Here is a 17,975-nt window from a genome sequence, read left to right on the forward strand (position 1 = left end):
TTTCCTGCTGGTCTTCCCCTCTCAGTGAGGCCCTGACAGCATTTCCCTTGGTGCCATCCTCAATGGTTCCATTCCTCATGGCCGTAGGGTAAGAGCGGTTTTCTTTCCAGCTTCCCTGCCTGCAGAGAGGCACAAGTGCGCACATCTAACACTAACAGCTCTGCTTCTTCCCATGTCTGGGGAACTCCCTTTCCCAAAAGTGCACCTCCATCTTTCTTCATACAATAGGGTGGGAACAGATGTCACCGAATTTCAATTAGCGTCGGTGGCAGAACCCAGTTATCAACGCGACTAACAGACCCTACACATGACACAGAAGTCTTGCAAGGTACAAAAACTCAGTTCCAAGTTCAGAAAAGTAGAAATTAAAAAGACATCAGGAATGTTGTATGTTTCTAGTGGATTCTGGAACTCAAATCATGTGAGTTGGGGGATTCTTGTTTCTTTCTCTTCCTCCTTCTCTCTGTGTCTTCCCATCTCTGGGCTCTGCTTTTCTGTATTGGCCTCATTCTCAGGTAGGCTTTCTCTGAGTGAAACAGCATGGCTACTAGCAGCTCTGTACATATATTCAACCAGCTAGGACCCAGTAGAAAGACTGATGTTTTTTCTCAAGAGTTACAGCCAAAGCCCTAGAAAGTTTGAAACTCATTGGTCAGGCTTAGGCCATATATCCATCCTTGAAGGAATCTATTTTTTTCTCCAGAGCTGAGGACTGAACTCAGGGCCTTGCACTTGCCAGGCAAGTGCTCTTCCACTGAGCTAAATCCCCAACCTGAAGCAATCATTTTTGGTCAGATAAGATGTTCTGACTTAGCCAGGTCTGACTCCAGAGTGTACTTCTTTACTGGAAATCAGCAAACCTGATGGACTATGATAAAGGAAAGGGAGCTCCCTGAAAGATAATCAAGAGGAAATAAATTCTGGACACACATGGCAGCTATCACTGGAACCATTCTAGAAAATAGCCTCTCTGTGGTAGCCCCAGTAGCTTATCCCTGAGCCCTATTGTGGACATTCCTAGGGTGAGGCTGAGATTCCTGCACCTGTGATGAAAATCTCCTTTTGAGAGTTTAAAAGTTAATAGCCATGCTATTAAACCTCTGAATGAGGATTTACAATTGAACATGAACAAAATCTTAGTCCAAGAAAAGCTTCCTAAAAGTTGACATCCTAAGTTTTATGTTAGGATAGTGGGAAACATAGTTTGAATTCAAGGTGCTTTTTGGAGAGCAAGAAGCTCACTAAGGAGACACCTATTCATCCCAGCCATTTTAAAGTTCTTTGATCTTGTTCCATAGTAATTGATCCAGACCAGGAATGATCAGAGTCAGGTGGGTATAGTATCAGAGAGGCCACAGAGTCCTAGACAAAGGCATCTAGGAAGAGAGGTGAGCGTTTGTTGTAGGCAGCAGCACAATGCAGCCCTTCTCTGAGATTTCCCTCATTTGCCTCCTGATTTCCTTTATCCTTTGTTACCATGGCAACCAATGATGCTCCTTCCTCTTTTTCCTTTCTGGTTCCCAGACCTCACCAGTCTGTTTGACTAACTTCACAAAGCAGTTGCCAACATAGCCCTTTACCATTCAACTTGGGACCCCAGCCTCATCATCTTTTCCTCCTGTACCCCTAAAGTCCTCTCCTGCCTCATTTGCCGCCTTCTCCCAGGCCTCCAAATTAAGCCTTCCTTAATCTTGATCTAGCTTTAGCAAATTCCCATCTCCCTCCAAGTTGTACGGAAATTAGATTTTTGCCACTTTAAACTGATTTGAAATGCATTAAGAGATCTGTGCTGTCTTTTGGAACGCCTCAAGGTGAGGCAATTGGGGATGGGAGCAGCATCCCTCGCTGCTGCTTCTGAGCTTCAGCAGTGTTAGAGAGTGAATCACATTCTATTTTTGTACTGTTTTGTTTAAAGAAATCCTCCCCCCCCCAACCCCAGCATGTCTCTGAGTGAAACAGAGACTATCATACAGGAAGTAGCATCTCTAGTTCAGAGATTGTGAGCTTCAATCCCACAGACTTTTGTTAGGCTTAAAGAATAGGTGAAGAGAGCTGGGAATGTGGCTTGGCGGTAGAGTACTTGCCTAGCATGCATGAAGCCCTGGATTTGATTCCTCCGTACCACATAAACAGAAAAAAAACTCTACAAGTGGTACTGTGGCTCAAGTGGTAGAGCACGAACCTTGAACAAAGAGGCTCAGGGACAGTGCCCAGGCCCTGAGTTCAAGCCCCAGAACTGGCATAAAATAAAATAAAATAAAAAAGAATGGGTAAAGAAAATTGATCCAACATTTGAAAAGCAGCAGGAATCACATGGAAGCCTGAATTTCTGGCTGCTCTGGACTGGATGTAGGGCTGTAACTGCACATGATGAAGGTAGGGGTGAGGGAAGTAAATAGAGGTTGAATATTCTGTCAATTACACCACCAAGCCGGCTTCGCTTAGATTTACTCAGCCCTCTTGACATTCAGGTGCTGGCCTTTGCATGCCCTTCCCCCGCTTTTCTGATACTGAGACTTGACTCAGGGTCTGGGTGCTGATCCTTATCCTTCTTTGTCAAGGCTTATGTTTTACCACTGGTGCCACAGCTCCACTTCCAGCTTTTTGGTGGTTCATTGAAAGAAAGAGCCTTATAGACATTCCTGCCTATGCTGTTTTGAACCTTGATCCTCAGATATCAACCTTGTGACTAGCTAGGAATACAGGCACGAGTCATCAGGACCCTGCTAAACTGTTCTGGTGTGTCTTGCAGCATGTATGCTTTGCTTAGGGCAGTCATCTAGAGTTCTTTTGAAATCAGCTAGATACTGGAAAGCTGATGACCTTTCTGCTTCCCACAGTGTTTCCAGAACCTTCTAGCCAAATCTCATCCTTTTCTAGGAATGAACTCAAACCAGCTCAGATAGCAGGGTAGCTACATGTATACAGTCTATGTGAAGATATAGAAATTGTCAGAAGGAAAAGTTGTGAGAGTGAACTCTGATATCTCCCTTACTCCAACCTCTTTCCCCTTGTCCTGCACCTGCACCTGTCTAAGAAGGGGCTTTATACTCCTGGTCTTCAGAAAGCAATCCAACCATGGCTGATTTAGGAGGGAAGACCTCCAGGCTGCCAGCTACTGACACACTGACTTCACTAGAGGACCCCACAGAAGATGAGTGGGGGGCGGTGTCCAAGCCTTTCTGCATAGCTTTCTTATCACTCAAGAAAATGACGGCTCTGTGACTGAGGATTTAGCCTTTATTCCCTTCCAAGGACATGCTCTTCCTTAGAAGAGAGGAATGGAATAGTTAGAATAAAAGGGTAGGGTTAAGCAGGGCACTGGTGGCACACACCTGTAATCCTAGCTACTCAGGTGCCTGAGATCTGAGGATCACACTTCCAAGTCAGCCCAGGCAGAAAAGTTCATGAGATTCTTATCTTCAGTAAACTACTCAGAAAAAGCTGGAAGTAGCACCATGGCTCAAGTGGTAGAGTGCTAGCCTTGAGCACAAAGAGGCTCAGGGACAGTGCCCAGGTCCTGAGTTTAAGCCCCAGGAATGGCAAAAAAAAAAAAAAAAAAAAAGGTAGTTAGAAGCAGAAGCCATTTGAACCTGCTATCCCTGGGTGAACACTTATAGAGGGATGTGTTGTGGAACCACACAATAACACCTGAAATACAGCAGCTCCAAATCTTCATCCACAAACCCAAGGAAGCAAGGCAGCAGATTGCTTTATTTGCTTTAAATCAACCTCTCAGTTCGTGGCCGACAGTTGGTCTCTGCCACCTTCTGTCTGAGTAAATTCAGGCAATTCCTGACCATATTATGGGCTGACTTTATATGAGGATGTCTTCTTCACCCACACTTCAGAATGTGGCCTTGAGGTAGGCCTTTTAAAGAAGTGGTTAAAAAGTGAGGTCTTCCTCCAATCTGCCTGGTGTTTTTGAGTGGGTCCAAATACCCTTTTCATGTGAAGGCACGATCAAGGTGAGTTCCCTTTTCTCCTACAAGAAGCCTTCACCATGTCCCAGAACCTTTCCTAGGTTTCCTCTTGCCTTCTTGCTTTTGTTCACTTGAACCACAGAGTGGCCTTCTAGGGACTTATTGGCTCCAGCAAAGGGTAGATACTGTGGTGACCTATAGCTCTAGTGTCTTCTGGCCACAAAGATGCAACAGGTGTTGCAAATTGCTGCCCTTGAGGAGAGCACTGGGCCTCTCCTCCTTACCCCACCCTCCAGCACAATCCCTTGCTCAGCAGTTTCTGCATGTGGCTTCCTGGTGGCTGACTTCCAAGGCCTGCTTTCTTCCCCAGTCCCTTACAAAGGCTCCTTTGATGAAAAGTTTGAGGCAAAGTGACTGTGTCATTTGATACAAGAGGGTAAAAAGTGTAGCTTTTTTTTTTTTTTTTCCTATTTTGGGGTTTTTTAGCCCAGAGAAGAATAGTCAGCTGAATGGGGTGGGGGGGACGGAAGCCAAGAGGGAGAGGGAGGGAGAGGGAATGCCAAGTTGGAGACCTCAGGACTTCTTAGCCCTGTGATTAGCAGCTGGGAGCCTGGAGTGTGTGCCTTGCCCACTAAAAGGCACGCTGGCTGTCCAGACAATTCTACTTCCTAAGCTGCTTGAAAATGTTGGGGGGATGCTTGCCCTAGAGGGGATATACCCCAGGCTTCAGACCACTAGATTTTTGCCTGCTACCCCTAGGCCCATCCCAAAGGTTTCCACCCTCTCAAAATGCATGGAGCCTGCCCCTTCCTTACCAGGGCTGGAGGTAAAACCAAGGTGGGATTTGAGGGGCACTAGGAAAGCAGTGGAGTCCTGGGGTCTTCTTCATCTACCTCCAGAGCTGGCTGCATGTGTGCCCAGGGCCTTGTGTTTTGCTTTCATGCTCCATTCTACTGTCTCTCTCTCTCTCTCTCTCTCTCTCTCCTTCCCCTTTACCCCCAGAGAGAGAAGCTACCACCTGGATAAGGTGCAGGCGCCTTGTACCTCCCTCTCTCGTGGGAGATATGGCCCCACTAATAAACCTCCTTATGAACCTTCTTCTACTGTCTGTGCTTATCTCCGCATGGTCCTCTGGGATGGCCGATACCTATGCTTTCAGTCTGTCTCTCTCTCTCCCTCCCTGGTGTGTGTGTGTGTGTGTGTGTGTGTGTGTGTGTGTGTGTGTCCTGGGTATTGTCCTTTAGCTTTTCTACTCAAGGCTGGCACTCTATTGCTTGAGTCACAGCTCCACTCAGTGTTTTGGTGGTTAATTAGAGATGAGTCTCACCTACTTTCCTAACTGGGCTGGCTTTAAGCTTCAATCCTCAAATCTCATCTTCTGAGTAGCTAGGATTACAGGCATGAACCACCAACACCCAACATGTCTGGAAATGCTTTTTATGGCCAGTCCTGGGGCTTGAATTCAGTGCCTAGGCGTTGTCACTGAGCTTCTTTTGCTCAAAGCTAGTGCTCTACCATTTTGAGCTATACCTCTACTTCTGGCTTTTTTGAATAGTTTATTGGAGATAAGAGTCTCACAGATTTTTTTGCCTGCCCAGGCTGGCTTCAAACCATGATCCTCAGATCCCAGCCTCCTGATAAGCTAGGATTACAGGCCGGAATTTCTTAATAGATTTTTAAAAATAAGGGTCCCTGCTCTGTCCTTTTGCACAAATTCCTAACTCTGGAGCTCATCCTCCCCTCCCTGCCCAGGTCTTGAAATTCAAGTTGGCCATTGCTCCTCTGTTCACCTTTGCAACTCTGCATGCATCCCAGCTTTTACCTGTTTTGACATTAAGAGTCACCACAATTCTGTCAGGGGCTGACATCCCAACTGAAGCCTCACGTGGGGATTTGCCCTAGAACCAAGGTCTTTTGATGGCACCTGTTTGCTCTGGGATGAATCAAAATGCCTTCTTCTGAGGCCATCTTCAATGTGAAGCCCATCCCCCACTCCCTTCCTAGAGTCCATAGCAGCCCCCTGAGAACTTTTAATAAATACTGGCTAATGAACCTGCAGCTGCCATTCCTTTGGCTAATTAAATCTAAATAAGTCACCAACTTTAAATTATGCAGCAAGGCTTAGCCAAGTGAGCTTTCAAAATGTGGGAGTCCTGGCTTTTTTGTTGTGCCCTGTGGGGGGGAAAATCCCATCTTTTAATCATGCTTAACCTTCCTGAAGGAAAGCTGGCAACATTTAAATAATGAATGAATGTATATGAAGCAAGATTTCCCCAAAGCCACACAAAGGGAGCCAGATCAAAAAAGGGGGGTGGAGTGGGGGTGGAGGGGAGAGATCCACACAAGCCTGGGAGGAATTCCTGAAGGTTCTGGTGACTCCTGAGGTGCCAGGAGACATCATTTAATTCTTCAGAAGTTCAGAACAAGGTCTGGTGAAAAAAGCAGTGGAAGGAGGGGCAGGTGTCCTGCCTCAGCTTCAGGATCCAAGATGCTGACCACCAAGCTCCAGCACCCCTTGCCTATGCCAGGTGTCAATGGAGGAGACTCAGAGCACTTCTAAGACGTCACCCTCAACCCCTCTCTCCTCATTTTACCTAGCACCCCCCCTCGCCCCTATCCCAATTCTAGCACAGATCACCTAAATGAAGTCTTCCTTGGGAGCAGGCCAATCTCAGGAACGTGGTTGAAATACACCTGCTTCAGTACTTCTGGGGCTGGATCTGCAATGTTGCTGGCTCACAGACCCCACAGTGAGGAACAAGGATTAGCAACACTGCTGCACATTAGACTCAGCTGAGACATACTTAAGGCTACCCGGACACCATTGCAGGTCAATTAAAGCAAACACTAGACGTTATATGTTTATTTCTGCACTGAATTAGAGCCTGGATAATTTATAGGTCATCCAGATGAAGGAAGCCTAGAAAGCTTCACCACCTTGTTTGCAGTCACCTGCTAAACTGGGATTGGAAACATAGTTGGCAGGGAGGTGGCCTTTGGAGCCCAGCCTTCCCCCGCCCCCCCCCCCCCCATCCCCGGCCGTCTTCCGGCAGAGGTCAGCTGGCTCTCAGCTCTAGCTTATCTGAGTTAGTAACCAATGAGATTCGTTTTGAGAACAGGCAAGATTTGCCCTATTCCTACTCCTGCCTAAAATTGTGCTATTAGGGTTTTGTTTCTTGGGCTAAGGCTGAGTAGAGCTCTGCTGTGAGTTATGTGAGGATCTCCAAGGGGCTGGGCTTCTGTGGGATGTGGAAAGGAAGAGCAGCACAAAGAGAGGTGTCCTTCTAAGTTCCCTAAGCAAGGACAGTGGAGCTTATGAGGCCTCAGGCAAAGGTCAAGAGGGAGGACGGCAGAGAGTCCCCAGACTTGTGTTCAGGGGAAACCATGACCTTCCTGCTGTGGTAGATGTGTGGTACCCTTCCTCAAGGCAGAGAGATGTAGTAGTGAGCCAGGCCCAGGCTGGCCATTGCCAGTCACTTGGCCTGTCTCATCCCACCAAGACCACTGGCTCAGTAGCTCAGCAGGGAGTAGGAGCTGGGCCTTTGAAGGCAGGGCTGAGACACACAATTATTTTATTATTTAATATCTACCCCCCCCTGCCCTCTTATCAGAGTCCTGAATTTTTTTTCAAGGCTATAACAGTGCCCAGGCAAAACCTTACCTCCTCAGACAACTCTGCAGCTAGAATTAGCCACAGGATGCTGTCCAATCTTTCAAATACCAGCAGGAATCTCTGGGCTCAGCTTCTTGGAGAGCCTTTAAAAAGCCACCTTTCTTCTCCTTCTGTTCTGACTGGGAGTTCTGGACAAGATGGCTACCACAATGACTGGCCCTTGTAGCCATTTTGAATAGCAAGGCTGAAAGTCACAGCATGAAGAAAAAGAGCTGTGTGCTGTAAAGGGGCAGAGAAACCCCAAGTTCTCTATGACATTAAAGAGCAGTTTTACCAACCACCTACTTCTTGGTATGTAAGAAACATAAACCTCTATTGGTTTACGCTACCCTGGGTTTCTTTTACAATTGGAGGCAATACTCAAATTAAGAACCTCCCAAAAGAATGTTTCTGAGACTGGCTATGGAAAAGGAAAATTGGTAGAACCTGGTTCTAGAAGTTAGAGGAAAAATAGAATCTTTTATTACTACTCCTCTGCTTTTTCAGTCACTGATCCACTCACAAGCTTCAATGATTGTCTATTTCTCAAAAGATTAAATTTATATTCCCTAAACTAGCCTTCAAGATTCTCTAAAACCAGGCTTTGTGCCAGTTCTCCAGGCCCACAGCCCCTTTCTACTATTTTCCAGAGCAAGGAATGCCTTCTCATCTGCCTATAGACTCTCCACTTGTACCCTGATCTTAGTTTGTGTGTGATCCTCTTCATTTCTGCCTAGTCTAGACTTAAACTCACCCTTGTAATTGCTCTTCCAGAGTCTTCCTAGTCTCCCTGGACTCCAGGGAAGTCTTTTACCTTTTTCATAACTGAGGTCTATCTGGTAGCTCTTTCTATTTTCAGGTGTGTTAAACCCAATGTCTAGCAAGGTGGTAAGCTCCTCTATGGCCAAATCAAGGGAGCATGGGAAGAGGGTTGCTTTGGAGTCATTCTCTGAACTTCAGTATCCTCCTCTGTGAATTGGTTCTTACACGCATTCGCTCCTCCCAGGGTTTGGGTAAAGATGGCCTTCCTCAGCATTCAAGAAGTGCTTGTGGGGCTGGGGATATAGCCTAGTGGCAAGAGTGCCTGCCTCGGATACACGAGGCCCTAGGTTCGATTCCCCAGCACCACATATACAGAAAATGGCCAGAAGCGGCGCTGTGGCTCAAGTGGCGGAGTGGTAGCCTTGAGCAGGAAGAAGCCAGGGACAGTGCTCAGGCCCTGAGTCCAAGGCCCAGGACTGGCCAAAAAAAAAAAAAAAGAAGTGCTTGTGTAAGTCGCCTCATTGGTCTCCATTTAGCTTGGTCTTTTCCCTATCCTTTGCAACTTTCTGAGTTCCTCCTTTGTATTTCAACTGGGAAGTTGGAAGAGTGATCATGAATAGTTTTCATCTTCCTACAGGGAAAAATCTTAGACTACTGGCTTTCATCTTCAAACACAATCAGCGGGAGAGAGTTCATAACCATGGCTAAGTATGTGAGAGGTCATGCTAACAACTCAAGGGAGTTAGCTAACTCTTTCTCTGAAAATGTTGTAAGTAGGCATGAAAGTGTCAAAATCTAGTTTTACCTGGCAACAGGTGGATTGACTAAATGGCTTTATAATACTTGTGTTTTTGTTTGCTTTTGCAAAGTCCTACTATACCTGGTGAAAGTCTACTTTAACCTGGTGAACAGGTATTCCTATACTTTTTGTACCCTAATCTCCTTTTTCTTTCATCTAAATCGTATCCCAAAAAACTTGGATCAAATAAGACAATTGAGACATGCCACCCAGAGCAAAAAGTCCTGCCATCGAAAGTTTTATGAGAAATGAGAGTTTTACTCCTTCCAAGTTAATGCCTGTAAGTAGGAGTGGATGCACTGCACTGGGTGGAAATGAGAAGGTACTGTGGGCCTTAATGGCATGCTATTGCTGTGGTACTGGCAGTAAAATCCTGAGAGGGTCTTTTTTGTTTCACATGGTTTCACTAAGCCTTATTTAGCCTGCCAGATAGAAACATTTTCTTTTCTTTCTCTAAGACTGAACCCTAATTCTGGGGAAGAGGAGGGTCAATATAGACTTTGCTTAGGGCATAGGTGTTTCCAGCCTCCATCAGTCTGCTGCATTAACATCACATAAAGCTTCCTGTGCCATCATTTGGTTGCTCCTCAGGAGCCCTCTAGTGTTCAGTCAGTTCCTTTTGGTTGATCTTGCATGTGTATGTGAGGGGTTGTGAACACCTGTGTTACAAACTGCTTGCTTTGATTTGTTTATTTGTTTTGTTTTTTGTTGCCAGTCCTGGGGCGTAGACTCAGGGCCTGAGCACTGTCCCTGGCTTCTTTTTGCTCAAGGCTAGCACTCTACCACTTGAGCCACAGTGACACTTCTGGCTTTTATCTATATATGTGGTGATGAGGAATCGAACCCAGGGCTTCATGTATACAAGGCAAGCACTTTACCACTAGGCCATATTCCCAGCCCTGCTTGCTTTGATTTGTATAAATTGGTATATTTGTTTCTGGGTTAGATATTTCGCATTTTTGCAAGTCTATGTGGATGGGCTGGCAGGTGGGCATAGGGTGGTGTGTGTGTGTGTGTGTGTGTGTGTGTGTGTGTGTGTGTGTGTATTTGAAGGTTAGTTTGTCTAGTGTGTCTGAATGGTCATGGTGCCTTTCTATTTCTCCTCCCTTTCCTTTCCTTTCCTTTGCTTCCCTTCCCTTTCCTTTCCTTCCCTTCCCTTCCCTTTCCTTTCCTTTCCTTTCCTTTCTTCCCTTCCTTCCTTCCTTCCTTCCTTCCTTCCTTCCTTCCTTCCTTCCTTCCTTCCTTCCTTCCTTCCTTCCTTCTCTCTTTTTCTCCCAATGTTCCAGTAGAATAGCATTGATCCCAGGCCCAGCTGGGGATTTAACCCCTCCTCCTTTCTGTCCTGTGGGAGTGCACCTCTGTTTTGCCACCTGTCTAATCACTAAGGAATGCTTCACTGCTTTGTGATAGGGATACCTCTTTCTACTAGGATCTTTTTTATTTATTCATTTATTTTTATACTGTTCCTGGGGCTTGAACTCAGGGCCTGAACTTTTTTTGCTCAAGGCTAATGATCTACCACTGGAGCCACAGCTCCACTTTCAGCTTTTTGGTGGGTAATTCGAGTTAAGAGTCTCACAAACTTTCCTACCTAGGCTGGCTTGAACCATAAGCTTCAGATGTAAGTCTCCTGAGTAGCTAGGATTACAGGTGTGAGCCACTGGTGTTCAGCCTGCCCAAGCTCCTTGGACATCAGTGTGTGTCTTTTTTAGTGAGATGTCTGAAGGCAGACTGTAAGCGTGCATGGCTGGCTGTGTTCTGTATCTGCTCAGACCCAAAGCTGAGTAGCTTTGCCAATGGCCTGGTGATAACTATCTGACATGTTTTCAAGGCTGGAAAGAGTGCAGACATGTTGGCTTTTGTAGTTTTCTGCTAAAGCAACAGAACCACAACTTGGTTGCTTAAAACAACACAGATCAACACTCTCATGGTGTAACGTACTCACCTTGTATACATGAAGCCCTGGATTCCTCAGCACCACATATATAGAAAACGGCCAGAAGTGGTGCTGTGGCTCAAGTGGCAGAGTACTAGCCTTGAGCAAAAAGAAGCCAGGGACAGTGCTCAGGCCCTGAGTTCAAGGCCCAGGACTGGCAACAAAAACAAAACCAAACAAACACTCTCATGGTTCTGGAGAGCCTACAAGGGTTGGTTACTCTGGTTCCTTCTTGCTTTTTCCAGCCTCTAGAAACGTCCACATCCCTTGACTGTGACGTCACACCACTGCCCCTGGAGGGTCATGTCCCCTTCTCACTCATATGCCTTTCTATCAGGACATCTGCTACTACATTATTCTCCAACTCTAGAGCCTTGATTTAATCATACTTCAGAGTCATTTTTGCTGCAAGGTAGCATGTTCACCATTCTGGACATTGGGACATGGACACCTCATGGGGCTATTGATAAGCCCACCATGGGCTCTCTACATCTCAGAGAACAATCTACGACCATGCATTGATGTGGTAAAACCCAAAGTAGCTTGGGCATCATGTGATTCTATGATTCTGGAAAGGTTTTTAAAACCCTTCCTCCCCAACAGAGACCTCCCTAACCCATTAACTTCTGAAACCTCCAGTCTGGATAAAGCATAGCCAGCCAGTGAGCATGCAGGCACAGCATAACGAGGCTGTGTGTTTTCCTCACACTCAGGTACAATGTCTAGCCCCTGGTCTTTCCCTAAGTGCAGGCTCCGTGGAAGGGAGGTTCAGCATGATGGACAAAGGAGGCTGGGAGTCAATGGACCACATCTGAAACACTCTAGCATGGGGGCTCCTAGTGATGGAGAACACAGAGGCATTGGAAGTAGGACCAGAAAGTTTTAATCAGACACAGCAAAATGGCGGCAATGCAGAACAGGTAGTGCTTGGAGAAGAGAAAGAAGACCATCTCCTTGGTGACATAGATTATGTGTATAAGGATGAAGCAGTACAGGAACATGGCAAACTGGTTCTGAGGGAGCAGGAGGTCCTGGAGGCCTCCGGAGAACTGTGGGGGGAAAAGAAGACAATGGCACTGGCAAAACCAAGGCTGGTTCTAAGCAGATCTAAATTCAGTCCTGCTGGGTTCCTTCCTGAATATGACTTGGGGAAAATTATCATCCCTACCTAAAGAAAAAGTAATGGTACTCCCTTCCTAAGATCCAAATTCCTAGGAATGACAAAATTCCTAGTAAGGTCACTGGCTTCTAGAATGAATTCATTAATTCATTCTTGAGTTCACTTTCCCCAGATTTAGACCCTGGATCTTAAGAGTATTCTCTGAATATAGTACTTTCACTCTCAACCTAGTTTCTGGGACAATAGCACAATGAGAAAGCATCTCTTGGGCACAAATGACTGTTTCTGACTCCTTCCCAAGCACTAGAAACAATCCTATGAGTCAGTCCATGGTTCTTGAGGGTTTGGTCTCTCCTGGGGCCCAGTGCTGAGAGATGAGTGCAAGGGCTGTCTGTATCGATACAGCTTTGGGCTTCAGGAAAAGCAGTTTGAACTGTTTGGTTGATTCTTCCTGTGAGTTATTCTTTTTTTGGAGTCTGTGTGGCTGGGATCTGATAGACCCCAACTTTAACTATAGTGAGCATTAATGCATCCATGAGCTAAAGGCGGATAGAACTATTCTGTTCTGTAGTTCAGGGAGTGTTAGCCATGGTTAATTCTTTACAAAACGTGTTGCACTTTAAAAAGCAGCTTGATGGTGGGGACTGAGCTGCCCTAAATTACCAAGAAATGCACTTAGACAAGTATCTTCAGTATGATGAAATCTATCCATCCTGAGAGAGAGAAATGGGAAGTGCCACTGCTCCAGTGCCCCCCACTTTTTAGCAAATGCACCACAAGTAAAACACTTGCAAACTGTGACCAAAGGCCAAAGTCTTAGACATGCCATTACTAAAAATGCTACATAAAATATGAAGTTAATTAAAAAAGCTAGAAGGGCAGAAGATGATTCAGGCCATAGGGCCTCTAGCCTCTGCCACCTCTCTGTGATCTGCATAAGTTCTCAGTTTGAGGAGCTGATGGTGGATAATTATGATCTTGATAACATTCATTTGTAAAACCCTGTAACTTTTTCAAAAATTCTTTCAAAGTTGTAGGTAGAGCTATATTCTAAGAGTTTCCATCTCATCTAGCAAGGAGAAAGGTTTTCAAACTAAAAAGGGTAAAACAAATACGGTTAGGAGAGGACAGAGATCAAAGACAGTACAATACTGTATCTGCTTTAAAAACTTTCAGGCTCAAATTTGTGACAAGTTTTATCCTATGATATTGAGAAAATCCATAAGTTTGGGAAATGAACTAAATCAAAAACATCACCAGATGCTGGTGGCTCACTCCTATAATCCTAGCTACTCAAGAGGCTGAGATCAGAGGACTGAAGTTCAAGCCATTGTGGGCAGGGAAGTCCATGACATTCGTATCTTGTTACCTACCATAAAAGCTAGAAATGGAGCTGTGACTGTAGTGGTAGAGCACTAGCTTTGTGTAAAAAAGTTCAGGGACAGTGCCCAGGTCCTGAGTTCAAGCCCATGACTGGCACACATACACACAAAGAATCCCACAAACAAAAGATTTTTAAAATATCAGAAAATGTGCCAAAATATGAGAAGTATATTTTAAGTTCTCAAAGAAGGGAAAAAAATAAAACAATGAAGTTTGAAAATCTTAGTTCAATAGTGTGGCTTGGCTCAGTAATATCATTTAATGCATAATTAAGCAGGTTATTATTTGAGAAAGGGAGAAAAAAAGGATAACTGTTAAAAAGCCAAGATGTGTTCACTGCGAACAAATCATGTAAAAACAAGCCCATTTTTTTAAAAAAGGAAATGACCAGTCATTTAGAGAAATGACATAAGTAATGTAATATCTTAATTCTGAGAAGCCACTTGACAATGTGTCTTAGGACAGTTGTTTTTTTCTCAAGCTGGAGAAATGTGGGTTGGATAAAATGTCTAACCTTCCATGTGTTGATGAATGGATCATTGCTAACCTGTAGTGAGCTCCCTTAGTGGTATTTACTTTAGCATGTGTCCTCCTCAACAATTTCAGCAATGATTAGGGTAAAGACAGAAGGCCAGCTTCTCAGAACTGAAGATGACTCAGAGCTGGGAAGCATAGCTAATACATTACATCCCACTCAAATTAAAAAGTGATGAATGGAAGTTGCTTCATTTGGGTCAAGAAGTGAATTGCCTGAGTACATAAAAAATGGTAATAGCTAATATTTATTGAGTGCTTACCTAATGTACTGGGATCATTGCAAAAGGGCTTTACATACATTAGCTCACCAAATTCTCACTATGACACTAAGGGGGTAGTTGGTACCTTAGAGATGAGCAAACCATGACTCAAAGAGGATGAGAAATTTGCCCAAGGTTAAGGAGCATATTTAAATGGTAGAGCAAGGATTTCAATTTAGGACTTATTTCTTTTAATTGGTCATGGGGCTTTAACTCAGGGCCTGGGAACTGTCCCTGAGCTTTATTGCTCAAGGCTAGCACTCTGCCACTGTGAACATTCATACTTTTGGTTTGAACATCACTTTGACCACTGTGAGCACTACGTCTAATTTTCTGCTGGTTAAGTGGAGATAAGAATCTCACGAGGGGCTGGGGATATAGCCTAGTGGCAAGAGTGCCTGCCTCGGATACACGAGGCCCTAGGTTCGATTCCCCAGCACCACATATACAGAAAACGGCCAGAAGCGGCGCTGTGGCTCAAGTGGCAGAGTGCTAGCCTTGAGCGGGAAGAAGCCAGGGACAGTGCTCAGGCCCTGAGTCCAAGGCCCAGGACTGGCAAAAAAAAAAAAAAAAAAAAAAAAGAATCTCACCGACTTCCCTTCCTTGGCTGGCTTTGAATGGCAATCCTCAGACCTCAGCCTCCTGAGTAGCTATGATTACAGGCATGAGCCACCAGTGCCTAGCTAATTTTTAAAGCATAGGAAACATTGTTCTCAATAGTAGGTTCTTTCATTATTGAGTGTTTATGATGGTCTAGCCACTGAGCTAAGCACTTTACAGCTCATTTCATCTCAAGTAGGTGTTTTCTTTTATACTGTTGTTTTGCTTTATTTTTAGCTAGTACTGGGGCTTGAACTCAGGGTCTTGTACTTTCCCTCGGCTTTTTTGCTCAAGGCTAGTGCTCTACTACTTGAGCCACACCTACCTCTATTTGTGGCTGCTTTTTGATGGGTATTGGGAGGTAAGAGTCCCACAGACTTTTCTGTCTGGGCTGGCTTTGAACTGTGATTCTCAGATCTCTCTGCTTCTTGAATAGCTAAGATTACAGGTGTGAGCCACCAGCCTGGCTTTCAAATGGGTGTTATTGATCCCCAATTACTTCCAGCCAGGGCTGAGTATATGATTCTTGAGAAGAGATGGCTGCTTCAGTTGAGCTCCCAGGCAGTATGATGCAACAGAACAAAGGCAGCCCTGCACAAGAAGGCTGCGGTTCAGCCAACGTTCACTGACGACACCATAGTGGGATATGGGTCTCCTCTCCCTGCCTCACGTTCTTTGAGATGAGAGAGGAACTGAGTGGTGGAAATGCAGTCATGGAGAGAGTGTTGAGGACTTGTTTCCTTGAGCTAACCATATGGCTGTTGGGTGGATGATGAGGTTCTGGTCTCTCTCCTAGCTCAACTCTTCTTAGATAGTGGGATCCTCACCACTAACATGCCTGGTCAATTCTCAGCCTATTCTAGGAAGTGACCCAAGGCAGCAGTGGCTGGAAACAGCCACATGGACCCTCTGCCCCTCAGCTAGACCCAGGACCTGTAGGCAGGCTACAGAGTCAACCAAGTGAAGTGGGCTTGCTTGTCTCCTGACCTCTAGAGCCTGCCCCCATGCCCCTTGACCCCCAGTGTCTGCCCTGGCTCCTAAGGGCAGTGCCTCACCCTCATACTTACCTGGCGGGGCCCTGCCTGCTGCTGCAGCTGCTCCATCACCTCCTCGTGCTGCCGCTGCCTCTCATTCTCCTCGTGTAGATACTTCAAACGTTTCAGCTCAAACTCCATGCGCACCTTCTCCAGCTCCATTGTGTTGTTGTGTTCTTCTCCTGGGCCTGGGGGCAGTTCTGTGGATTCGGGTCCGGGTCCATCGCCTGCTTGGCCCTTGGTGGTAGCACCAGCCTTTTGGGACACTGTCTTGGGGGGCCCTGGGCAGCTTCTGTCCTCACAAGTTTCCATCTCCTCCAGATAGTCGTAAGAGGAATCTGGCTTGGGGGCCTCTGCTTCCTGGGAAAGAGGAAAAGGGGAGTGGGGGAGCCATAGTGAGTCAGGATGGGGCTACCGCTCCTCCAGCTCCGAGCCATGGTGGACTAGGGTGTTGCAATGCATCCTGAATTTTCAACGTGCAGACTGGGTTCTTATCAGAAGTTCACTCTGATGGAGTTACTAGAACTGGAGGGCTATGACAGAGAGAGCATTGAGGGACAAAGAATGTTGCTCTAAAGTTGCAAACAGGGCCTTGGAAGTTGAAGAAGTGTCTGTCTTACAAACCATCAGAGAGCCAGCATTCCTACTCTCCCTAATTTTAAGACCTCAACTCTTTTGGAGGCTCCAGAGACAGGACGAAATTTAGGGTCTGGGTTGAGAGAACCTAGACCTACAGGGACCAGCAAGAGGATTCTGAGGGTTTATGTGAATGAAGGAAGGGACAGGGCCTCCCGTGGGAAAGTGGAAAGGCAAGGCAAAGCCCTCCTGAAGTGACTTTGCCATCTTTGGAAGAGCTACCTGGTTCTGGGTGAGAGCTGGCTGTTAATTAGGCAATAGAGTGAAGTTCTGTCCTTAACAACTATCTGAATTTTTCTAGGCCCCACCACCTATCACCTATTCTTAGGGTGCCCTTCTCTCCCTGAGGGGGTGGCTGGGGGAAGTGGAATGAGGTATTCATCTTACCAAAGAAGCCTTGGGCTTCCCTTCAGGCATGGTGTCACCAGGCACCAGCTTGGATAAGGTAGGACAGCTTTCTCCTGCCCCCCGGTCTTCCATCACTTCCCTGTCCTCTGTTGCCATTCATAAAACTGTGGTGCTGGTAACTGGGGCCAGAGGACATCTTCTGAGGCAATAGCACTTGCCCTCACCAGGTTTCATAGCTTGGCTGCCATCACAATCCCTTGTCCTCACAATAACCCACATTCCACCAGTTGCTAGGGCCCCTTGGGTTGGCACCTTTGGTGTGATGCCTTTGAGGTGCCCTTGTTAAGGCCTGCAGGATGGGCTTTTCTCACCCCTCAGTACTGTGCTAAACACAGAATTCCACCACTGGACACCTAGAATCATACCCTATGAAATCTATTCTTTTAAATGTAGATTATGTTGGGGGTGAGTCACAGTTATCTCCACAAATTCTGTTATGGACTGAAGTGGGTCTATCTTCTCTCATTTCTTATATTGAAGTCCAAAACCCCAGATTGTCAGAATGTGACTTTATTTGGAGATAGGATTTTTATAGAGCTCATACCACTAATCCCATATAATTGGTATCCTTATAAGAAGTGAAAAATTTGTGTTTGACATGTACAGAGGGAAGAGGTAGAGACAAGAAGAGAGGCTTTGTATTAAAATTCTTCAGAGAAACAAAACCAATAGGAGATATATAAAATATATGTTAGAAGAACTAATTCAGAAAATTATGGTGGTAGAGAAGTTCTACAATCTCTATATACAAGCTAGAGACCTGGGAAAACTGGTAGTATAAATTCTAGTTTGAGTCCACAGGCTTGAGAAATGAAAAGCTTAAAGCACCAAAGTAGAAGACCCAACCCAAGAGCAGGAGACTCGAGTCAACTTTTAGTTAGGCAGAAAGAATAAATTCAGTTGTCCTCTGCCTTTTGCCTTAATT

At 45.6% G+C, this 17,975-nt stretch overlaps 1 protein-coding gene across 1 annotated transcript; it reads right to left on the minus strand.

Moving 5' to 3' along the window:
• Positions 1 to 11,908: 11,908 nt before the first annotated feature.
• On the minus strand, positions 11,909 to 17,146 carry Tmem247 (transmembrane protein 247). The gene is made up of 3 exons (XM_048352221.1): positions 17,030 to 17,146; positions 16,040 to 16,366; positions 11,909 to 12,121 (listed from the first exon to the last, which is right to left on the minus strand). Exons 1-3 carry the CDS (start codon positions 17,144 to 17,146, stop codon positions 11,909 to 11,911), a joined length of 657 nt encoding a protein of 218 aa, XP_048208178.1.
• Positions 17,147 to 17,975: the final 829 nt, after the last annotated feature.

Source organism: Perognathus longimembris, chromosome 8, assembly GCF_023159225.1.
Source record: "Perognathus longimembris pacificus isolate PPM17 chromosome 8, ASM2315922v1, whole genome shotgun sequence".
In the NCBI taxonomy this organism is placed as follows: Eukaryota; Metazoa; Chordata; class Mammalia; order Rodentia; family Heteromyidae; genus Perognathus; species Perognathus longimembris.